This window comes from Pipistrellus hanaki (genome assembly GCF_964339955.1).
Source record: "Pipistrellus hanaki genome assembly, chromosome: 18".
Classification (NCBI taxonomy): Eukaryota; Metazoa; Chordata; class Mammalia; order Chiroptera; family Vespertilionidae; genus Pipistrellus; species Pipistrellus hanaki.
Genome location: NC_140520.1, coordinates 11,508,518 through 11,532,513, shown reverse-complemented (window position 1 = coordinate 11,532,513; position 23,996 = coordinate 11,508,518). Strand labels below are relative to the sequence as shown.

General features: G+C 54.6%; 2 protein-coding genes across 13 annotated transcripts; one reads left to right on the top strand and one right to left on the bottom strand.

The window, feature by feature from the left end:
• Positions 1-1,923: 1,923 nt before the first annotated feature.
• Positions 1,924-12,462, top strand: ANXA9 (annexin A9). 5 transcript variants are annotated; one of them, XM_084866434.1, is made up of 15 exons: positions 1,928-2,216; positions 2,539-2,618; positions 2,740-2,842; positions 3,273-3,349; positions 3,509-3,605; positions 4,636-4,730; positions 4,943-5,056; positions 5,274-5,364; positions 6,827-6,906; positions 7,357-7,416; positions 8,064-8,148; positions 8,276-8,371; positions 8,456-8,514; positions 10,995-11,117; positions 11,297-12,462. In XM_084866434.1, the coding sequence occupies exons 4-15, from the start codon at positions 3,275-3,277 to the stop codon at positions 11,357-11,359; spliced, it is 1,038 nt and encodes a 345-aa protein (XP_084722560.1). In that variant the 5' UTR covers positions 1,928-2,216; positions 2,539-2,618; positions 2,740-2,842; positions 3,273-3,274; the 3' UTR covers positions 11,360-12,462. The 5 variants fall into 5 exon arrangements, with proteins under 5 accessions (XP_084722556.1, XP_084722560.1, XP_084722559.1 ...); XM_084866433.1 differs by lacking the exon at positions 2,740-2,842; XM_084866430.1 differs by lacking the exon at positions 2,740-2,842 and having other exon boundaries at positions 1,924-2,216; positions 10,995-12,462.
• Positions 10,503-23,786, bottom strand: MINDY1 (MINDY lysine 48 deubiquitinase 1). Of its 8 annotated transcripts, none has more exons than XR_014793391.1 (12): positions 22,831-23,762; positions 19,402-19,898; positions 18,856-19,316; positions 18,393-18,450; positions 17,995-18,059; positions 16,769-16,927; positions 16,338-16,440; positions 15,152-15,294; positions 13,800-13,994; positions 13,340-13,492; positions 12,682-12,855; positions 10,503-10,581 (listed from the first exon to the last, which is right to left on the bottom strand). XR_014793391.1 is itself a non-coding variant. In XM_084866415.1 (11 exons), the coding sequence occupies exons 3-11, from the start codon at positions 18,880-18,882 to the stop codon at positions 12,775-12,777; spliced, it is 984 nt and encodes a 327-aa protein (XP_084722541.1). In that variant the 5' UTR covers positions 18,883-19,316; positions 19,402-19,898; positions 22,831-23,762; the 3' UTR covers positions 12,283-12,774. The 8 variants fall into 8 exon arrangements, 4 of the variants coding, with proteins under 4 accessions (XP_084722541.1, XP_084722539.1, XP_084722540.1 ...); XR_014793392.1 differs by having other exon boundaries at positions 12,704-12,855; XR_014793389.1 differs by having other exon boundaries at positions 18,856-19,898; positions 22,831-23,777.
• Between the last annotated feature and the right edge of the window lie 210 nt (positions 23,787-23,996).

Below are 23,996 nucleotides of genomic sequence, written 5' to 3'. Positions count from 1 at the left end.
TCTGGATGCAGCACATCCTCTCCATTTGAGAACTACCTATTATCATCTACCTAATAAAAGAGTAATAAGCTAATTGACCATACCTTCGTGATGGCCACCAGCCAATCAGGAGTGAGTATGCAAATTAACCCAACAAAGGTGGCGGGTTGGGGGGGCTGGATGCTCTGGGCCTCTGGGCATCGTAGGAAGGCCAGGGAAAGGAAGGCCCATTCTGGCACCAATCTTCGGGCTTCTAGTAGAAAGATTAATAACCTCGCTTCTGAAACTGGAGCGCCAGCTCTTTGCAAGCCTCCAGACTTCATTGCCAGTAATAAGTAACCATTATACCCATTTTTATTCCTTTTGCCTACTTCCAATGTAATCTTTGTCCTTGAACCCCCTATAAGCAGCTGGCTTATGGGGGAGTTTGCCGAGCAGATTTTTGTGGATGACCTGCTGCTCTCCCATGCTGCCAGCATTATTGGAGTAGACGTTCAGATATGATTTAACCCTGTCCCTGCTTAATGGAGCAAGTAGTGACAGGCAGCCTGGACCCATTGGTTGTCCGGTTTCAGAACCTCTTTGTAAACAATTCTGAGACTAAGTCCCATTTTTTAGATTGCCAGGTAACTGCCAGGCTGCTCAGTTACATTACAATTTCAGATAAACAACAAATAATTTGTTAGCATAAGTATATTCCATGAAATATTTGGGTCATACTTAATACCAACAAATCATGTGTTGTTTGTCTGGAATTATAATTTAACTGGGCGTCTTGCATTTTTATTTACTAAATCGGGCACTTTTTCTCTGTCAGAGGCCATCTCCTATATCAGTGTTTTTCAACCTTTTTTGGGCAAAGGCACACTTGTTTCATGAAAAAAATCACGAGGCACACCACCATTAGAAAATGTTAAAAAATTTAACTCTGTGCCTATATTGACTATATATAAAGTAATTCTCGAATAGGAATCAAATAAACACAAAGAAAGTATTTTATAATTACTTTATTATGAAATATTAAGTAAACAAAATAGTGAAAAATTATAAAATTCTTGTCTTGTCTGCACCTACGGCACACCAGGCAACATCTCGCGGCACACTAGTGTGCCGAGGAACAGCGGTTGAAAAATGCTGTGACCTATATAACCTCATTTAATCCTCCCAGAAAGCTTCTCAGGTGCCCCAGTGCAGAGCTGGGGCCTGAACCCATGTTCTCCAGTAAGAACCGGTGCATGTGCCGAAACCGGTTTGGCTCAGTGGATGGAGCGTCGGCCTGCGGACTGAAGGGTCCCAGTTTGATTCTGGTCAAGAGTCAAGGGCATGTACCTTGGTTGTGGGCACAGCCCCAGAAGGGGATGTGCAGGAGGCAGCTGATCAATGTTTCTCTCTCATCGATGTTTCTAACTCTCTCCCTTCCTCTCTATAAAAAAAAATCAATAAAATATATATATTTTAAAAAACAGTGCATGTTTTCCACATTAACAGGAGAGAAAAGTAAGGAGCAAGGATTGCCCCTAGGAAACCTCCCTTCCTGGCGCGTCCTCAGCCCTGCTCTGATCTGGGGAAGAGCTGCAGGCACCTCCTTATGTAGGAAAAACAGGGAGGTGCTCCCAGGGCTGGAGCAGTGGCGGAGGAACGGAGCCGGCGCTCCAGCCCCGGTGCCCAGCCCCCACTTGACCCCTCCCGGGAGGCAGGAGGGAGACCGCTCCCGGGCCCTGGGGAGCTGGCTGAGGTTCGAGTAGCCGCCTGCTCTGGGGCCCCTGACGCTCCTCCCCACGGCTGTTCACCTGCTGCTCCGGGCTCAGCCCGCGGCTGAGTCGGGCCTGGCAGCCGAAAGGCGGCCGCGGAAGGAATCTAGGAAACAGGGACCGGGGAGCGAGCCTCCCTTATCGCCCGCTGCCCGCCGGGAGCGCGGCACTTCTGTCCAGAGGGAACACCCTCTGCATTTTTCTCTCTTGACTCTGCCCATCTGCTCCCACCCCGCATACCTGTGCCCTTCCTTCCCCGCAGACAGACACAGCCCGCTGGCTGGCCCTGCCCGTCCCGGCTGGCTGACCCGAACAAGGCAGCAGTCAAGGCAGTTTCTGGGCTGGGACCCCCTCTGGGGTGAAGGCTGGGGTGCCCTGCTGGTATGTGCCCCGACAGGTTTTTCTCTATCGGCCTGAAATCAGCCTGGAGCCTGTCTGACCTGCCCCCCCAGGGAGCCGGAGCCAGAGGCAGAGGCAGAGAGCCAGGTCAGAAGCCGGCCTGGGAGCCTGGGCTGCGATGGGCGCACCGGCCCCGCTGGGGGAGCTGGGCACAAAGCCGCCTGTGTCAGGCTGAGCGGCGAGGCCGGCGGAGTTCTCCCGCGTGGCCGGCCGGCCGGGGGGTCCGGTTCCCGAAGGAGAGATGCTCCGTCGGGAGGGAGGAGGCGTTGGCTTGTGGGACCCAGTACAGCCTGGTCCTCTCCCACGTTTGGGAGGGGCCGGAGCCCGGCAGCAGCTGGGCTGGGCTGCTGGGGAGGTCATCTGACTGGCTGCTCCACCTGACGGTACCCGCCCCCCTCTCCTCTACCAGGCCGCACAGGAGCCGGTGCCCACACGGGCGCACACACCACCAGGCTGTGACGACACCCACCTCCCCCCCAGCTCCTCTGGGTAAGCGCCGGGCCTGGGCCCCCAGGAGGAGGGTGGGGTGGGGCGGGGTGGAGAAGGGGCCTGGGGATCTCTCGGGGGTGGGAGAGGTGAGTTTTCCTTTCCCACCTGCTCCCCTGTCCAGGCACCCAGGTCCCCACAGGAACACAAACACCCATCAGTTCAGACAGTGCACCTGCTGATCTAGAGGCCCCGCCGGAGGTCCGAGGGGGACAGGCAGACAGCAGGTGGGCAGCTCGGTGGGCTGGGGCCGGAGCAGGGGTGTTGCTGTCAGAAGTTAGCTCCCACCCTACCTACGCGCTCACTGCCCCGGGGACGCCCGCCCAGCAGGCCACGGAGGCCAGGGGACTGGGGCCTCCGAAGGGGGTCATCCACCTCAGGCCAACGCCTTGGAGCCAGTCCTGGAATCAGGGAAGGTTCATCCCTGATCAACACTTGTTTCCTGGAGGAGGGCAAGAGGTGAGGAAGGTGGGGGCGCCCTCTCACCCCTCCACTTGGGCTCCCAAACCTGCCAAGCAGGTCCAGATTCTCTTTTTCTGCAACAAGGAACATGGGTAGGCAAGGGGAGCCCAGGGCTCGGGGCCGAGGGGTCACAGAGAGGCCGGGGGCGGAGGCCGGCTGGCCGGAAGGTCCCCTCAGGCGGGCGCTGTTTTCCAGGCATGTCGGTGAGCAGCGAGAAGATGGGGTTCTCCCTGACCCAGGAGATCCTCAGCCACCTGGGCCTTGCCAACAAGGTAGGGGCTGCCGGGACTGTAGGCACCATTTGACTTGATCAACTCTAGGTGTGCGGGGCCTGGGACCAGGGGAACAGGCCAGGCCCCAAGGCCAGGCCAAGGGTCAGGTGGGGCACAGGGAGGCCACGGGCACCCCTGTGATGCCTCCTTGCTCTTCAGACCGCAGCGTGGGGGACCCTGGGTACCCTCAGGACCTTCCTGAGCTTCAGCGTGGACAAGGACGTGCAGAGGCTGCTGAGGGCCATCGCAGGCCAAGGTGAGCCCCCTCGCTCTGCGCCTGGGGCGTTAGGGGTTGGAAGCCGGTCTGTATGCCGGGGAAGGGCGAGCAGGGAGGAACTGACGAGCTCCATAGACGTCTGTGGAATGCCTTAATGCCTTAATTCCTGAATGCCAAGTGCATGGCAGGTGTGTCATCGCCATCCTCACACCCTGTGAGCTGTCTCATTATCTCCCCTGTGCGGATGAGGAAACCGGGCTCAGGGAGGTGAGGACACCTCCCCCAGGTCTCCCAGCTCAGAATGGCAGAGCTTAAATCCTAATCCAACTCTGCTGATCCCCGAAAGCCTTTTATTTCCCCACCACCCAGGCCACCTTTGCCTAAATCTGGGTAGGATTTGCATGCCATTTGGCATCTCATTTGCATTTTCTTTTTTAAATGTTTTTATTGATTTTTTTTTTTTTTAAGAGAGGAAGGGAGAGGGAGAGAGAAATAGAAACATCAATGTGAAAGAAACATCGATTGGCTGCCTCCTGCACAACCTCCCCCTCCAACCCACTCCCCACAGAGGATCCAGGCCCGACCAGGAATTGAACTGGCAGCCTCTTGGTTCCTGGGTCGATGCTCAGCCATTGAGCCACACTGGCCGGGCTGCTGCTGCTGCTTCTTCTTCTTCTTCTTCTTCTTCTCCTTCTTTAATATATTTATTGATTTTTCACAGAGAGGAAGGGAGAGGGATAGTCAGAAACATTGATGAGAGAGAAACATCGATCAGCTGCCTCTTGCACACCCCCCACTGGAGATGTGCCCGCAACCAAGACACATGCCCCCAACCAGAATCAAACCTGGGACCTTCCAGTCCGCAGGCTGATGCTCTATCCACTGAGCCAAACCGATTTCAGCATGGATCTTCTTTTGAAACCAGATGAAAGTGGGGGTGATAGGACCCCTGCCCCTGTCCTTCCAGCCCTTTCCGGGACCTTGTTCTGTGTCCTCCTCGGGAGGCGTGAGGGACTCCCAACCCTGTAAGGACCCTGATGGGGTCTTCCCAGCCCTTCTCTCCGTTCAGGGGTGGACCGCACCGCCATTGTGGACGTGCTGACCAACCGGAGCCGAGAGCAAAGGCAGCTCATCGCTCAGGCCTTCCAGGAGCGCACCCAGCAGGTGAGACCCCTGGGGCTTCCCGGGAGGGAGCCGGGCACGGGGGTGAGGAGTCCCTGGGAGACTTGGGGTACACCATAGCAGGCCGGCCCCTGCCCCCTGGGTAAATGGGGTGGTGCTTCAGGCCTGAGATAAAAACCAGCCAAACACCCCCAAACCCCCCCCACACACATCTGGGGGCCCCCTCACACCGCTCCTCTGCCACTCCCGGGTAGGACCTGCTGAAGTCCCTGCAGGCGGCGCTCTCGGGCCACCTCGAGAGGATCGTGGTGGCTCTGCTGCAGCCGGCAGCCCGCGTGGACGCTCAGGACCTGAGGACGGCCCTGAAGGTACCGGGACGGGGGCTGGACGGGGGCTGGGAAGGGAGGTCACCCCGGAGGGAGGAGAAGGTGCATGGCCTGCCAGCTGCCCACTCGGGAGGAGCAGGCCTGGCAGAGGCCTGTGTGAATGTCCCCGCCTGACCCTCAGGAGGAAGGTGCTCGGCACCTGCTCGCTGCGCCCTAAGGACACGGCCCCGTCTCAGAGCGGCCTCCCCATCTCTCGTAGGACTCGGGTTCCGCTGAGGACGTGGCGGTGGAGATCCTGGCCACGCGCACCCCTCCCCAGCTGCAGGAGTGCCTGGCCGTCTACAAACACGGTGAGAGCGGTGAGAGCGTGAGGGAGGGGGTGCCAGGAGCTGAGGTCCGCCCTCCCCTTCCTGCACTCAGTGCGGGCGGGAGCCTTCCTGGAGTCTGTCTGCCCCGGTTCTGTTACCTGGGGATCTCGCCTCCCTCCTGCCCCCACCCCGGGCTCCGTCTCCCCAGGAGACAGCCCGATGGGATCAGGAGAGAAAGGAGCAGTGATGAGCCACCTTAGTCTGGAGCTCCAGGGCAGATGCCGGGGTAATGGCCACGTCGGGCAGTAGGACAGTCTCAAGGGGAGCTGTGTCATCTCCGCAGCCCCGAGCTCATTCCGCCGCCATGCAGCCAGGGGAAAGGTGGGGCGCTCTCTGAATGATGGGTGTCACCTCTCGGGCTCCTGGCTGCTGGCCTCACCCACTAATTGGGAACTAGCTTCTTCTCATCCTCATCTTAGCCGCAACCCCCTTCTTTTCTTTCCCCGATTTTCCTTGGATGTCCAGTCTTGGCCTATCTCTCTCTTTAAAATTTTTTTTAAAAATATATATATATATATGTGTGTGTGTGTGTGTGTACATATATATACATACACACACATATATAAAATATGTATATGTAGCCATAACCAGTTTGGCTTGGTTGGATAGAGCGTCGGCCTGCAGACTGAAGGGTCTTGGGTTCGATTCTGGTCAAGGGCATGTACCTTGGTTGCGGGCACATCCCCAGTGGGAGGTGTGCAAGAAGCAGCTGATTAATGTTTCTCTCTCGCTGATGTTTCTGACTCTCTATCCCTCTCTCTCTCTGTAAAAACTCAATAAAATATTTATATATATTTATCAATATATATATATTGATTTCAGAGAAGAAGGGAAAAGGAGAAAGAGACAGAAACACCCATGATGAGAGAGAACCATCCATCAGCTGCCTCTTGTACACCCTCTACTGGGGGGCCGAGCACGCAACCCAGGCGTGTGCCCTGACCAGGAACCAAACTGTGAACTCCTGGTTCATAGGTCGATGCTCAACCACTGAGCCACATCAGCTGAGCTTGGCCTATCTCTTAATCCTTCTCCGACCTCTCTCCCTAATGGCTTCTGTTTTTCTCTACCCTCACTTTCCTGATCTTTTCCTTTTGTAATGTCCTACCTCTCACATCACTCTCCTCACCTCCAGTGAGGGGCCGGCCCTCCCCATCTTGCCTCATCCTATGCGTTTCCTTATCTCCTCTTCCTTGGCACCTGCAGCTGAGACCAGCCTCAGAGCGTGATTCCACAGCACCTGGGCGCTCACAGCTCAGGGGTGTCTTCAGGGTGGCCAGGCTGGTGCGTCTGCCTCCCATCCTGGGGACTGGCAGCCACTGAGCTGCGGGTAGCAGGGCCAGCAGGGCTGGCAGGGCACAGGGGCCAGGCATGCGACAGGTCCTAGAGGCATCCCCCTTGGGGAAGATCAGGAGGACTCAGAGGGCTCCTGACCCCACCCCAGATTTCCACGTGGAGGCAGAGGAGGACATCCAGTCCGAGACCAGCGGCACCTTGCGGGACCTGCTCCTGGCCCTGGCCAAGGTGAGGGGGGCTGACTGGGCTGACTGGCATGGAAAGAGAGCTACACCATCATCTGGGGTGGAATGAGGGGAGTGGGGAGCGGGGGGACGGACAGAGTGTAGAGCATGTTTGTTTTTTTAATATATTTTATTGATTTTTCACAGAGAGGAGGAGAGAGGGATAGAGAGCTAGAAACGTCAATGAGAGAGAAACATCTACCAGCTGCCTCTTGCACACCCCCTACCGTGGATGTGCCCCCAACCAACATACATGCCCTTGACCGGAATCGAACCTGGGACCTTTCAGTCCGCAGACCGACGCTCTACCACTGAGCCAAACCGGTTTCGGCTGGAGCATGTTTTGATGTAATGGACAAGAGAGGACTTTGTGGGGGGACTAGGGCTGGATTGTCGACCTGGAGGTAAGAAGCTGTCCCTTGAAGAGTCCTCCTGAGAGCGTTTCTCCTCCTAGGGGGGCCGCGAGAGCTACTCGGAAATCATTGACTATAACCTGGCAGAGCAGGACGTCCAGGTGAGCAGGGGCTGAGGAGTTGGCACAATCCCGCACCTGAGACACCTCCTCTGTCATATCTTAGTGCCAGCAGCAGCCTGTGTACTCACGTGTCCTACAGACCTGTCCTTGCCTGGGGAAGGAGCCCTCGGTGGCGTGATGGGGGCGTGGGGTGTCAGGTGGTGTCGCATCTGAAACCTTCCCTCCTCTAACCTCTGGTTCCTGACCTCACTGGCCTTTGGGCTGGGGGACCCTCCCCAGACTCTCCCTCGGGGATTATTCATTCCTTCCGAGCCAGAATTCCCCCAAACGGGGGATGGAGCCGTGAGGCAGAACCCCTCTTATAGTCTTGGCCTCGCCCCCTTTTTTAATATGTTTTTATTGATTTTAGAGAGGAAGAGAGAGGGAGAGGGAGAAATATCAGTGATGAGAGAATCATTGATCGGCTGCTTCCTGCACACACCACACTGAGGATGGAGCCTGCAACCTGGGCATGTGCCCTGACTGGGAATCAAGCTGTGACCTCCTGGTTCATAGGTCAACGCTCAACCACTGAGCCACCCTGGCCCCTTATCCCATTTCCACCATCATTGTGATGGATTCTGGGGACATTGTAACCGTGGCTCTGCAGCCCCAACCAATGATCCTGATTTACTCCCCACCCCCAGGCCCTGAAGCAGGCGGAAGGACCCAGCACAGACGGAACATGGGTCCTTCTCCTCACCCAGAGAAATCCCGAGCACCTCGTCCGAGGTACACGAGCCCTCTGTCTCCCCCGCCTGCTCTAAGGATGAGTCTTGCCTGAGGAGGGTGAGGGAGCTCATCCTTCCCTGTGATCACCAGCGTTTATCTTTCTAACCACCTCCTCCTCACCCACAAGTGTTCGATCAGTACCAGCGGCGCACCGGGCATGAGTTGGAGCACACCGTCCGGAACCGTTTCCATGGAGATGCCCAGATGGCTCTGCTCAGCCTAGGTAGGGGCCAGCCGGGCCGTGTGGGTAGAGGGAGCTCCGTGGAACTGGAGCTTCCTCCCTCCATCTCTCCCCTCTTGCTTCCAGCCTCGGTGATCAGGAACACGGCGCTGTACTTTGCCGATAAACTTCACCAGGCCCTTCAGGTAAGGGGACCCTCCTTTCCTCGTCTGCCTTGGGGACAAAAACCGGGGGAGACACCTCCCGGGCAGAGAGAGGACGTTGCACGTTGCTGCCAATGCAACAATTTCACATTTACTTTATTTCCTTCACAAACTTACAGCCGCTCTCGGGTTTGCAAGCCGTCTTGTCAAGAGTGCAGGCGTGAGCTGTGGTTAGAGCTAAGTTAGTTGACCCTCACGGGCACTCAAGCTAACGGTCTGGCCTGACTAATGTCCAGGTGGCCACATAGCGATATGACTTTGTTCTGGAAGACAGTGCCGCGTCCAGTTTCAGTCCTTGCCAGAACGGCGATGGATGTAACACCAGCAAGAATAACGACAAGAGCCCACATTTCGTAGGCGTTCACTGGGCACCAGGGCTTCTGCAGAGCACACTGCACTCATGTCAGTTCATCCCGTTTTATAGATGATAGACTGAAACAGAGAGGTTCAGTGCCTGGTCCAAGGTCACACAGCCGTGAAGTTATCGATTCTCCTTACAAAAGACAAAACGGTCCTGTAGGACATTGAACTGTCACATGCCAACTCCTTGTCTGTACCCTATACCAGAGGTGTTGGTCTATACAGTCCCACCCGGGTTACTGAGCTTGTAGAAATTGAGGTTTTTTTTTTTTTACAAATTGATGATAAGACCCTCCCTCCACCACCAAAAAGATGACAACTCACTAAAGACCTAGATGATGGTTAGCATTTTTAAGTAATAAAGTATATTAAAATTAAGGCATTTACATTGCTTTATTAGACATACTGCTAGTGCACACTAAATAGGCTACCACACAGTGTAAACATATTTTTACTATGAACTGGGAAACCAAACAGGTTGTGTGACTGGCTTTATTCTGACACTCGCTTTATGATGGTAGTGTGGGACCAAACCCTCAGTCCCTCCAAAGTGAGCCTGTGCTGTAAGCCACACCGTAAGGGCACTAGGACCACCTTTGTCCACGCCGCCAGACTTTGTTCTATATTACTCATCATTAAGCTAGTGACTTTGGTTTGAGTCATTTCATGAGCAGAATCTAGTCATCTAGTCATTTTGCTCATTGAGCCAGGTCCCCCAAAGCTATAAATAAATAAAAATCCTCTAAAAGGTGAAGAATATAAAAATAGTTACTATTTTGGCAAATGGAATAGCCTTCTGTATGCTGGTTGAGAAACGATCATGCCTTGTTGACAGCTACTCCAAAGACAGTACCAACAACAAACAAAGCCAGCACATACAAGCTCTTGTTTGATCGTCTAGAGATTTCCATTTTGACAGTAGGTTATTATTCTGACCCAATAAAGCTTGTATTATTATAGTGAGTCAGCACTGAGATTCATCTGAAGAGTTGTGGTTATCTCATTTGCGTCATAAAAACAAATTGTATCCCAGCAGTGAATAATTGTAATGTATGCATTTGGATTACAGGACACACACTCTTGAATATAAATGCTAGGTTTATCTTAGAAGTAAGAGTCAAAAAATAATATAGGCCCATTTTTCTGGGGGAAAAAAATTTTTTTTTCAGAAAACTAAAAAGTTTGCCAATTGGATGCCAAGTACTTTCTCAAGTATCAAGACTAGGTTTATGCCCTGGCCGGTTTGGCTCGGTGGATAGAGTGTCGGCCTGTGGGCTGAGGGGTCCCGGGTTCGATTGTGGTCAGGGGCATGTGCCTTGGTTGCGGGCGCATCCCCAGTGGGGGGTGTGCAGGAGGCGGCTGATCAATGATTCTCTCTCATCGATGTTTCTGGCTCTCTGTCCCTCTCTCTTCCTCTCTGTGAAAAATCAATAAAATATATATTTAAAAAAAAAAAGACTAGGTTTATGTGTGGAAGGTACTTGTATACCAGTGGGAATATTCAGTTAATGAGTGACTCTTGCCCAAATTCTACAACTTTGGAGTAAACAAGAGTTGGAAGAACAGATACTGGGAAGCAATTACAATCTTTTTTTTTTTTTTTTTAAGAAATTTTATTGCTCAGAACCTTCCTTCCTTGGGCAAAGGCAGGTGCTTTGGAAACCAATCCTTGGGGCAGAGCCAGAGGCACTAGGTGAAGAAAAGAGTTTGGCAGCAATTACAATCTTGATCATGATACAAAACTGATGACAAATGATATTTAAAATAAAGTAGCCATCAGGCCCCATGCGGGACGTCTTCATAGGCAGCGAGTCTTTCCTGTCTTTTGAGTGCCTGCCTTTGGAGCTGCCCACGAAGGACCGACCGAGCTCCGGGGGAGCGAGGCTCTAAGCTGGGGGCCTGGCCAGGGAAGACGGGGAAGGAAAAAACGGTACCCCAGCCTCTGCCGGAGCCCCATCTTTCCTGCTGGGCCATCTCCCATGAGGATGGGCAAAGATAACCTCACCTCCACTTTCGAGGATAATATTCCAAGACATCTAATCCTTCTTCTTTGAGAGTCTCACTGCCATCCCTTCCCCCTCCCATTCTGCTTCTCCTCTTAGGAAACTGAGCCCAATTACCAAGTCCTGACGCGCATCCTCATCTCTAGAAGTGAGACTGACCTCCTGAGCATCCGAGCTGAGTTCAGAAAGAAGTTTGGGAGGTCCCTCTACTCCTCCCTGCAGGTGCGAGCTCCGCCCCTCCCTTCCCCCGGGGCATCCACTGCCCGCTCGCCCCGAGCATGTTCCCCGGAGAAGTGTAAGACTCTGGGCACCAGACCCGTTCTGGATCGGCGAGGGAGGGGGCAGGGTCCTGGGCCGCAGTAGTGGTATGTCTTCCTAATGTGTAATTCTCTCGTCTGCAGGACACCGTGAAAGGGGACTGCCGACCCGCACTACTGGCCCTGTGCAGGGCCGAAGACCTTTGAGCCCCCCTTCCCCCTTCCACCCCCACATGGCATTCAAGGATCTGAGTCCCGTGTTTGGCGGAGCCTGCAGGAGACTCCAATAGGATAACCCCTCTCTGAGCATTCCGTGTCCCAGCTTCTTGTGGAGGCTGGGACTCGGAGTTTCCTTTTAAATCCCTCCGTTTTCCTCATCTCAGAGTGGTCGCTGCACCTGGACCGCCTGGCTCTGTCTCAGGTGTGGGTTAACGGGACCTCCCTGCCCTGCTCCTTCTCCCCATGGCCTGGGCAGAACGTCGCATCCACACTGGGAGTTTTTTGTTTTTAACTAATTTCATTCTTGTTTGTGTTCCCTGATTGAAGTTTGGGTGGAGCAGGACATGGGGCTGGGAGGAGGCCTTGACGTTGAAGTGCATTTGGTTATTCAACAGGAATCCTGTTTTTGGACTTGAGAGCTTTAGTTATCAACAACCCGCCTCCCTTAGGGTTTCTCTCCCCTCCACACACACCCTCCCCCCATTATTCTCTCTTCCCCAGGAAATTTTAGGCAAAATAATTGAGAAACAGGAACCTGAGCAAGGTCAGAAATGGTCAGAGGTGGCAAAGGACCATCTGTGTAAAACTGGGAGGCAAGCCGAGGATCAAGCTGCCTCTCGCCTGCCTGGGAAGTCTCTCGGGTTAGCAGGGGACACAGTCCCCAAATTCATCGGTCCGAAGGGGGACTTGGAAACCCACCTCCAAATTAGAGGTCTATTCCCTTAAGAAAGCCTATCAAAAACAAGAGAAACACACACCACAGAGGGAAACGCAGGCTCTGGTGCCCCCTGCTGGCTCATTTAGATATGACAGGCAACCCCCTCACACCTCTACCCACTTTGCATTCCTCAATTGGGTCAAATACTCAACCACTTGACCCCTTTGCTACGGGGTGAGGCAAACAACAGATCTCAGGAGACCATTTTTATTTCCAAACCCTTAGGAGGGCGTTACAAATAATGGAGATAGAAACCCAAACCAAATCCTGAAACAGAGGCGGACGGACCTGCGGGATGGCCCGAAGGACCCCACCCCGTCACGGGGGAGGTAGGGGAGGTGCAGTCTAGGCAGGGACACACACACACCCCCCACCCCCCACCCACCCCCGCCCCGAGCCTGAGTCTGTGTATTAGTGTGATATCCGGGGAAAGGGGAGCTGGGGATCGGAAAGCCTCACCCCAGCGGCCCCCCTGTTGCCCTGGGTGACTGGGAGGAAGAGAAGGCCGCGGTGAGCGAGCAAGGACGTCACTGAGTCTGACCTTGACCTTTCCTTCCTGCTCGGACCCCCCAGCAGTCCATAAATAAGTTACCCTGCACGTCTCAGGGGTTGACCTGGGGGAGCCAGCAAACTGGTCACGGCCTCGGAGAGAGGAGGCAGGGCGGCCGGGCCCGGGCACCGAGCGCTACAGGAGGACACAGTCGGACTCCGGCTTGGGCCTCCGCCGCCGCTCCCCCGCCGGGCGTCCGGAGGGCGCTCCTCTGCCCTGTGCGGGATTAACAAGGGGTCACCCCTCAGCCTGGGAAGAGCCCACGGACAGAGGTTCTAGATTAGGGGTGTCGAACTCAATCAGAGAAGGGGCCAAAATCTAAAATCCAGCCTAAATCGCGGGCCGAATGGTTTACTGAACAGTCATAAACTGACAATGTCATAAACTGACAGCGGAGTGCAGTGATGACAGCGCGGTGCGGGCCACATTGCAAGGCCTGGCGGGCTGGATTTGGCCCGCGGGCCTTGTGTTTGACACATGTGTTCTAGATGGAAGGAGGCCACCCTGGGGAGCGGGGAGGGAGAGGAAGGGACCCAGGGGAGAGGGCCAGCCAGGAGAAGGCCCCCCCAGGCACACCTTGAAGAGGCAATCGCAGGAATAGCAATAGCCGATCTCTGGGCGGGAGAAGCAGGGGTGGGACCCTGGGGAGGTGGGAGCTTGGAGGAGCAGCAAGCGCCAAGGACGGGGGCCGGCGACTCACCTGTGGTGACGGGGCCCGCGCCGGCACCGGCTGGACCGCCTGCTGCTGCTGGTACTCCTCCTGCTGCAGCTGCTGGGCCAGCTCCAGGTCGCTGAGGCCCAGCGCGCCCTGTGGCTGCTGCTGCTGCTGCAGGGACAAGGCGATCAGGTAGTCCTGGCAGAGGGGAGAGGACAAGGCTGTGAGGTGGGCTGGGGGCTAGTGTTGGGTTCCCAAACCAGTTTTCCCTCCTCTTCCCACTTCTCCTGGTTCCTCCTCCTCCGGCGCAAACCACACAGCCAAGGACAGTCTGTGGGGCCAGAGAACAGCCACCCGGGCGGCGATGGCCCCCACATGGGGAACAGGAAGGGGACAGAGGTGTCATGTTTTCCTCATAGAGGAGGCCAGGCGGGCAGCTCAGGGGCCGGCAGAGGGGTCCCCGAGGCGGACGTGCTCTGGGCGCCCCGCCCCGAAGCGCCCTCACCTGGTCCACCTGCCGCTGCTTCTCCGGGGAGCCGCCGCCGCCCCCTTCGGCGCCCGGGCCCTTGCCCAGCGAGTGGCTCAGGTGGAAGTCGGCGTCGCAGAAGCAGCTGTCTCCGTCCACGTTGTGCAGGCTCTCCCACACCACCTGCTCCTCCTGGAGGAAGCCCTGGTCGGTGACCAGCAGGTACAAGTGGCTCTGCGGGGAGAGGACAGAGCTCGTTAGCGGGACGGGGGATCCAGGGGCAGCGGACGGCCCCACGTCACCGGAGACGCCCGGGGACCATTTGAACCGATGGGGGTGCCAGCTGGAACCTGTCGGTGTGAGCTGCGGGTCTCTCATCCGTCTGAGTGGCTGGGGGGAGAGGGACGGTCAGCTGGGTGAGAGCCTGGCCGTCCCTGTGGTCAAGCAGGGAGTCCTCAGAGCTGGGATCCTGCTTCCCATCCAGTGGTCGGAAAACTCATTAGTCAGCAAAGCCAAATAGCAACAGGACAACGATTGAAATTTCTTTGGAGAGCCACATTTTTTAAACTTAAACTTCTTCTAACGCCACTTCTTCAAAATAGACTCGCCCAGGCCGTGGTGTTTTGTGGAAGAGCCACACCCAAGGGGCCAAAGAGCCACATGTGGCTCGTGAGCCGCAGTTTGCCGACCACGGCCCCCAGGCTCACCTGATGGCTGTGCGGGGAAACCCTTTGAGAACCAAGGACCGCTCCCTCTTCTACTCAGTTCCTAGAGAGCCAAAACAATTCCTGACGTGGGAAGACTTTGGTACTGTTGAAAAATTCCCTTCCTGTCTCTTTGCCATTGATGGCAGGCTCACTCCTATGGCTTGCTCTGGCCGGTGAGATGTTAGCATAGATGACACATGTCACTCCCAGGCGGAAGCACTACCAGCCAGTGTGTGGGGTCCCTCCTGCATTCCAGGTGAAGACTGTTTTGTCAGCCCGAGACCCAGAGTGAAGATGAGCCCTGACCGGTGTGGCTCAGTGGGTAGAGCGTCGGCCTGCGGATTGAGGGGTCCCAGGTTCGATTCCGGTCAAGGGCACATCCCCAATAAGGGGTGTGCAAGAGGCAGCTGATGGATGTTTTTCTCTCATCGATGTTTCTAACTATCCCTCTCCCTTCCGCTCTGTAAAAAAAAATCAATAAAATATATTAAAAAAAAAAAAAAAAACAGAGTGAAGATGAGGCGAGCAGTCTGCAGCGATAAACCTGGGTTGTAGGAGACCACGGGACTTCGGGGGTCATTTGTTATCAGAGCTTAACCCGCCCCGTGAAGAGAAACACACCCGGGAGAAACAGGCATGAGGAAACCAACAGCACGCCAGCCCTCCCCCACCGAGGCCTCGCACCTTGTGCTTCGTCATGGTGCTGAAGTGGTTGTTCCGGAAAAAGACGCTGAGTTCGCCCTCCTTGGCGGCCGCGGTCAGCTCGCACAGTCCGTGGTAGGTCAGCTGGGCCGCGGTGGTCTCCAGGAACTGCTCTGCGATCAGGCCTGCCGGAGGGCACAAGCGGGGGTGGGGCCTTGGCTTAAATCCCAAGCCCAGAGAAGGAGGACCAGCCAGAGAGTCCCTGTCCAAAGGCCTGGGGATGGTCCCTCTTTCCAAAATCTCTTCCCTGAAGCCTGGCTGCAGTCATTCACTCATTCATTCAATACACAGTTGCTGAGCAGCTACCTCCCTCCTGCCAGGCACTGCACTAGGGCAGTGGTCAGCAAACTCACTAGTCAACAAAGCCAAATATCAACAGTACAACAATGGAAATTTCTTTTGAGCCCTGACGGGTTTGGCTCAGCGGATAGAGCGTCGGCCACGGACTCAAGGGTCCCAGGTTCAATTTCAGCCAAGGGCATGTACTTTGGTTGTGAACACATCCCCAGTAGGGGGTGTGCAGGAGGCAGCTGATTGATAATTCTCTCTCATCGATGTTTCTAACTCTGTATCCCTCTCCCTTCCTCTCTGTAAAAATCAATAAAATATTTTTTTAAAGTATCAATAAATAAAAATTTTAAAAATTATTTAAAAAAATATATTTTATTGATTTTTTACAGAGAGGAAGGGAGAGGGATAGAGAGCTATAAACATCGATGGGAGAGAAACATCGACCAGCTGCCTCCTGCACACCCCCTACTGGGGATGTGCTGGCAACCAACGTACATGCCCTTGACCAGAATCGAACCTGGGACCTATCAGTCCGCAGACCGACGCTCTATCCACTGAGCCAAACCAGTTTCGGCAAAAAAATTTCCTTTGAGAGCCGAGAACCAACTTCCGTACATGGGCCACGAAGTTTCAATAACCTGGGCAATTGCCCGCACATGGTATTTTGTGGAAGAGCCACACTCAAGTGGCCAAACAGCCGCATGTGGCTGGAGAGCCGCAGTTTGCCGACCACAGCACTAGGGGGACTAATGTGTTCCCCGAACTGGCTTTCTAGTGGGATTGGGGGAGGGGGGCAGGGGGAGATAGACAACGAACAATAAATCCAAGTAGCCATCGCACCTCCACGTCGGGCCCACAGGAGAGAAGGGGGGCTCACCTTCTGTCACCAGGTTGGTGTCGCTGGAGTGCTTGCAGGTGATGATCTTCTCTACCAGCTGATTGTAGCTCAGTTTCCCAACCGCACGCACAGCCTCGGGGCTCTGCACGGGCCGTGGGGTGGGGTAATGACAGAAAAAAAAATGGAGATCTTTTTAGGAAGGAAATGAACTGCAACCCTAGGACCAAAGGTTCCTGAAACCTTTGCTGTCTCAATAACTGCCTACGATTTGCTTGTATTTGAATGTTACAAAGAGCTTTTTAAAGTTCAAGGAACTCTCCAGTGGGTCCTGCCTCTAAACCGGATTCCCTCCAAAGCCAATCTAATCCCTACACCCCTAGCCCCTACCTCGCTAACCCCCAGCCCACACAACGATGCTTCTCTGTGGCTCGAGCTGGATAAGAGACTAAGTTGGACCCTCTCAGCCTCACCTGAGGATCGACGAGCCAGCCGTGGTACAGAGGGATGCCCAGGAGGTCGAAGATACTGCACTCCGGTGTGTACTCGAAGTCTGAGACCCCTGTGAACCGCACATTGACATCCAGGCCAGTGGCCAGTTTAGGCAGCACGGTCATTGCATCGTCCACATTCTGGGGGTAGAAAAAAAATCGGTGGATATATTAAATAATGAACACATTGCATATCTTTATTGATTTTTTAAAATATACTTTATTGATTTTTTTTTTACAGAGAGGAAAGGAGAGGGATAGAAAGTTAGAAACATCGATGAGAGAGAAACATTGATCAGCTGCCTCCTGCACACCCCCCACTGGGGATGTGCCCGCAATCAAGGTACATGCCCTTGACGGGAATTGAACCTGGGACCTTTCAGTCTGCAGGCCAACGCTCTATCCACTGAGCCAAACCGGTTTCGGCTCTTTATTGATTTTTAAAAATATTTTTTAATTGACTTCAGAGAGGAAGGGGAGAGAGAGAGAGAGAGAGAGAGAGAGAGAGAGAGAGAGAGAGAGAGAGAGAAACATCAATGATGAGAGAGAATCATTGATAGGCTGCCTCCTGCATGCCCCCCACTGCAGGGATCAAGCCTGCAACCTGGGCTTGATCAGGAATTGAACTGTGACCTCCTGGTTCATAAGTCAATGCTCAATCAATGAGCCACACTGGTTGGGCGATTTTTATTTTTAGCGAGAGAAGAAGGAAGAGGGAGAGAGAGAAGCATAAATGTAAGAGCAAAACATGGATTGGCTACCTACTGCATCTCTCTGCCCCCCCCACCCCCGAGAAAACCCAGCCACATGCCACAACCTGGAATTGAACCTGCAACCCTTCAGTGCCCAACCCACTGAGCCACACCAGCCGGGGCAGCACACTATGAAACTTACGTATCTCAATGAAGCTGGAGGGGGAGGGAGAGAACATGACTGTCCAGCCCCTCCTCTCCTCCCCTCCATTTCAGTCCCACCCCCAGAAGTAAAATATTTAATCTTGTGGCTTTTCTCCCCAGGTTCTCTCCCAAGCCATTCCGTCCCTCCCTCGCCTCAACCCCTCTTTATCTTAGGCAGATAAACTTGTTTTCTAGGACAGAGATTAACCTCCTCTTCCTCCTGCAGAAAAAAGTCATAGTTCAAGGAAGGAACCCTCTTGAGAAGCAGCAGGACGGCTGCACACCGCTTTGTCCACAGACCTTTGCGCTCACCTGCTGAAAATTAAGCTGAAGTCCCTCCGACTTCTCCTGGGGCTTGATGGACAGGAGGCAGTCTCCTGCAAGACAGGATTCCTGGTCAGTCATTCCCACCCACTGCCCTCAGAGCAGCTTCCTCTTCTCCTGAGAAAGGGTGCAGGTAAGGTCACCGAACCACTAGTTTCCAGAGCTGGAAAGGGCCTTGGATTCGAATCCTGGCCTTTCATGCCCCAGAGGAGGACATCAGCTCACAAAGATTAAGGGTCTGCCCGAAGTCACACGGGAAAGCTAGGGTTCGACTCCTGACACCCTGATACCCAGACTCCTTCACCCTCCCTGACCCGTCAGAGCCCCGAATGAGTGGACGGTGCTTGTACTTCTGTGTGATTCCTCTTCGAGGCCCGGTCACTCACCGAGGTGGGCCATGAGCTCATCTGACGTGATCACTTCCTTCTGAGGGGGCAGCTTCACCTGGAGGCAGAGAGCGATCAGAGGGTCAGCATCGCTGCTTCCCCCCACAGGGCACCTCGGGAGAGCCCACGGGAGGGAGGGGGGAGGGCAGGGGCTGTCGGGCGGTAAGGGTGTGGCGGAAAGAAAGAAGCTTACAATGCAAGCAAGGGAGTGCATGTGCAACACTGCAAGGCATGCCCATTTGCTAGAGAGCAGAAGATACAGGAGGACAGAGAACTGCCTTTTTTGTTTGTTTTTATGAACATCTTCTTTTATTTGTTCAAGCTGGAGAAATAGGAAGAGTAATTTGAAAAGTTTTGACTGACTTGTGGAAATCAGGATGATCAAGGAAGTGGTTCAGGGAAGAGACCTCCCCCCCTCAGCATTTTCTGAGCCCCTCCCCACCCCAACCCCGAACCCCCTTACCTTCCACTGAAGGAAGAGGATGTTCATGATGGCGAGGAGCGGGCAGGGGCCGTTCGTGCTCTGGGTGATGATGGGCGTCCGCTCTCCCTTCCAGGGGATCCACTTCACACAGTAGAAATCCAGCTCCAGCTGCTGGGCCCTGGGGGACTGGGGGAGCTCCAGGGGCCCCGAGCTCGCACCCGCTGTCTCTGCCTCAGGCTGTGTCCTGGGGGCTGGCCCTGGCCGGTCTGAGCTAGTGTCAGGTGGAGGGGACTCAAGATTATCCTGGCCCTGGACTGGCAGTGACCCGTGATCTACTGGCTCCTGTCCTCCAGCTGCCCCATCAGCATCCCTGGCGGATCCGGTAGCATCTCCGGCTGCCCCATCAGCATCCCTGGCTGTTCCAGAAGCATCTCCGGCTGCCCCATCAGCATCCCTGGCTGTTCCAGAAGCATCTCCGGCTGCCCCATCAGCATCCCTGGCTGTTCCAGAAGCATCTCCGGCTGCCCCATCAGCATCCCTGGCTGTTCCAGAAGCATCTCCGGCTGCCCCATCAGCATCCCTGGCTGCTCCAGAAGCATCTCCGGCCGCCCCATTAGCATTTCCAGCATCCTGGTCCCGGGGGTGCTCATCTGGTCCCGCTAGGACCTCGTGGTTTTCAGGACTGACTGCTTCTGCAGCCTTGGCCTTGCCAGAGACTGGACGCTCAGGGGGTTGATGGTGCTCCATGGTCAGAAGAGGGGCACCAAAGGACTCTGCAGTCCGCAGGAAGTTGCCTAATCTAGTCTTGATGTGCAAAAGAGAGACCGATCCAGTGAGAAGGAAATCATTGGGCCGGAAAGCAAATAGGCCCAGGAAGGTCTCGGAAGAGGAGTGTGGCGTGGAAGGCGGGACAGTGTCTGCGGCCACTCCTGGCTACGGAGCAGCGTCTGGGTCAGTCCGCGGGGTAAACAGGCTGCACTCCTCCACCTCTAACTGGCTGGGACCAGAGTGCGCAGGGCTTTCTGGTCGGGGAGGGACGATTCCAGTGAGATGACTGAAGACTTTGGGTGGAAGCAGCTTCCCTGGGACAGATGAGGACAGGAATGCAGAAAAGACAGAGGAAAGGAGAAAGACCGAAGGGAAAGAGATGGAGAAGGAAATGTTAAAACTGCACCAATGGTGCCTGGCCAGTGTGATCAACGGTTAGGGCGAGTCAGCCTTCGCACCAAAGGGTTGCAAGTTCGAACCCCAGCCCCAGTCCGGTTGGTTGTGTGAGGAAGACAACCAATAGATCTGTTGCTCTCATGTAGTTTCTCTCTCTCTCTCTCTCTCTCTCTCTCTCTCTCTCTCTCTCTCTTTCCTCCACCCCTCCACCCCTCCATCCCTCTCCCTGCCTTCCTTTCTCCCTTTTCTTCCCTTCCTCCCTTCCTCCCTCTCTAAAAATCAATGGAAAAATATCCTTGGGTGAGGATTGACAACAAAACTACATTAATGGTTATTAACACAGTGATCTTTAGTGATCTCACCCTGTAGCAAGCATCACCTTGCTAGCTCCCAGCCTAGCCAGGACCAAGGCAATTCCCCTGCCCTACACCAAACCCCACCCTTGGCTGTTCTTGGATCGATTATCCTGAGCACACACAGTTAAATGTGTCCGAAGGTGCCCTTAGGACTGCCTTCTCTGCCTCATCCCAGGGGTGGCCAGGTGAACAGCCACATGGCGCTTGGGATGAGTAGAGAGAGACTCCGAGCCAGGATCGTGCCCCTAAAGGCGAAACGCGGCTGAGAAAGGAGTCCTTCGCCTCCAAGGGCTCCGCTGAACTTTACACAATCTCACACCAGAACGAAAAGGTCCTGGGAGTGGCTTCCTGTGGCCAGAGGGGGAAGTGGAGGCCGTAGGGACGTGAACAGAGACTGTGCCGATAAATAACTTCAGGTTAGGAGTACAGCCCTCACCCCCACCCCCCACTCCCCACCCCCAGCCCCGCCAGTGCCCCCCATTTCTCCAGTAAGCTTCTCTGGAGGTGAGACGCCCACCTCTCACCAGCTCCTCTTTGCTTCCCAACCTGTCTTAACCCAGAGATGCTCTCTCGCCACTGTTTGTACGGAAAATAAAAATGGTTATCGATTTACATACAAAGTACTCCCTCTACATTCATTCATGTGTGCGTGTGCCCTGTCTGTTCCCATCTAGGTCATTTTAGATGTGAGCGCTGGACCTGTTTTACCTGCTCTCTATCAGCACGAAGCATCAAGTTCGGCAGGAACAGACCTTTAATTAATGCTGTGGACCATAAACAACAAAAAGCCACAAACGGTGCCTTCTGGGAAACATGCTGGCCCTCACCCCTGACTCAGGGTAAAAAAAGGCGAGAAATGAAGCTCGTCCTGCCCGGTTAGAGCATGTTCCCAATAAGTTACAGGGTTCCAGCCTCAGTCAGGGCACATACAAGAATCAACCAATGAATGCAAAATTAAGGGGAACAACAAAGTGATGTTTAATCTATCTATCTCCCCATCTCTTGCTCTCCCTCCTCCCTTCCTCTTGCTCCCTGAACTCAATTTAAAAATATATATATATATTTTATTGATTTTTTACAGAGAGGAAGAGAGAGGGATAGAGAGTTAGAAACATCGATGAGAGAGAATCCATAGATCAGCTGCCTCTTGCACACTTCCTACTGGGGATGTGCCCGCAACCATGTTACATGCCCTTGACCGGAATCGAACCCTGGACCCTTCAGTCCACAGGCTGACTCTCTATCCATTGAGCCAAACCGGTCTCAGCTCAATTTTTTTTTTTTTTTAAAGCAAGAAATTAAACTTGTCAGAAATCTTCTCTTTGGCTTCTTCCTAATTTGAGACTATGCTTCCTTCGTGCAATCCTGCAGGAATTTAGGGTAAGGGTCAGTAAGGCCTGGGAGAGGAAGATGAGGAGCATAGAAGTTAAGGAAATAAGCCTCGTCACCCAAATGGATCATCCTCCTGACTCAAACATAATTTATGCGAGCTGTCTCTCATCTGCATGTTGTTCATTTAGAATCAGAGCAAAAAAAAAAAAAAATGCCTACAGGCCTGACACGTTGTTTCTCTCTCTCTCCTTCTTTCCTCCCTCCCTTCCCAGATGACACTTGGCAGGAGCCTGGGAAGCAGGAACCAGAGCCTGGGGAAGTTAAAACAGCTTGTAGGAAAGCTGTCCAGTGCCAGATCAATAATGACGTGGGGGTTGGGGCAGCTGGCTGGCGAAGGGGATGAGCCCAAACAAACAGGAGCCGGACACCGGGGCCAGCGGGGCCACAGACAAACTGGGCGAAGCAAAGTGGGCTCAGCCTCACGGGCGGGGCAGGAAGTGGAGTGGAGCAGTTCCACGCGGTGCGGTGGGTGCACACCTGCTGGGGTGGGCATGGAGGGTTCCAGAGCAGGGAAGGATGGGGGCACGGGGGAGGGGAGTGTACCCGAACAAATCAGGATTCCGTTCTTTCCCTCTTTTCTCCATTCAAGCCCTCTCCCCAGCAGGAAATCTCTTCTGGCTGTGGGTGAGGGAGTTAAAATAGCCCTGGCCCCTCCCTAGCAGTGGCAGTCAGTAGCCAAAAGTTGGAAGAAGCCTTTATAACATGGGTAGAGGGAGCTTCGGTAAGACACGCACCCTCCTACCCCATCCCAGGAACGTCCCCCTCTCCCTGCGTGTCCCTTACTGTCCCACTCCGGTATCCTTCTCAGCCTGACCCAAATCTTCAAGCCACGAAGGGTTTAAAATTTCCCCTCTGAGTAAGTCAGCCACCACCACGGTGCGTGCTCGCAATGGAGCGGGGGAAGGTCTCCTTAAAAGAAAAATATAAGGAACCAAGCAGCATCCCTTTGACATGTTCTCCCTGCCTTCCTCCTCTCCCAATCCAGACCTGTAGAGACCAGGGGTGGAGGGACAGTCAGTGTCCCCTCCCCGGAGCCGGAGAGGGAGAAGAGCACTGGGAGTAGAAGAGGAGGTGAAGGACGGGGACAAAACAAAGTTTTTACCTTCAAGAAGGCTGTTCCCGGACGGAGAAGGAGGGCTCAGCTCCGACAATTCGATGAGGCGCCACCACCGTCCCAGCTGCCTTCCCAGCTGTCAACGCCACAGCTTATCCAGGTTTACGAGCAGCGGCCGTCCTGCTGGGTCCTGGCCACTTCCGGACCCACGCCCAGGACCCACGGGAGGAGGGTGCAAGCAGGTAGGGGTGCAGCCCAGGTGCTCCCCCGTGGCTCCAAGCGTGTCTTCAGGATTCCCGAGTTGCCGAATCCCCCGATGAGCGATTCGGGCCCTGACTCCAAGCCGGTTTTCAAAGGGAAGTTTGAGGTTTTTCTTTTTTCGTCCTTCTCTCTTTTCTTCCCATCGGGACAAAGAAAAATTAGTCAAGGGCAGGCTCCTTGGAGGAGGAGGGGCCTGCCCAGCACCGGAGGGTTTCCATCAGGGCTTTCCGACCCGGTCAGCAGCTTGGCGATCAGCAGCGAGGGAGAGAGAAACAAGGAGAGAAAAACAACAGACCCTTTCTCTTCCCTCCGCCTGCCTCTGGAAGGACGGAGCGCTTGTGCCTCTCTGGTGAGAAGAGGGAAGAGCAGTGCCCTCGCTGAGCGGGGAGGAGCAGAGCTGGACAGCAGCAGCGTGCTGGGTGTGGGCTTTCTCCCCCGGTGAAGCAGTCCTTTGCTCTGGATCCACAGAAGCAGTGCCAAAGAGCAAGCTATTTGCATGTTCTGTCATTTAAATGTTTAAAAACGCTGCTCCTTTCCAAGTCCTCCCTCTGTCGCCTTTGCAGTCTGGAAATGAAACTGGCTGGGCTGTGCCCCCGGTGGTGCCGGAGACAAGCCGGTGTGGAAGAACGCCCAGGCCCCGGGGAGAAGAGTGCAGCAGGGAGAGAACCTGCTGAGCGAGCAGGCGATCCAGTGTCCCTGGGCTCTGTTCCTGGTTCCCACCACAGGCCTCCCTCCACTCACCCCAGGCACCTCCTCTCCCTTCCTCGCTTGGGGAGCAGGAGAAGCCGGTGTCAGTCTGGAGGCAGGAGATAAAGGGATGGATTAAGAAAGGAGGGAACATCCGATGATGAGAACACATTTATGTGCAGCGCTCTGCACTGCTGTGGGGCTGGAAGGTGGCAGTTAAAGGAGGTTGGGGACCGAACTCTACATTCTGAAGGGTCCTCCAAACT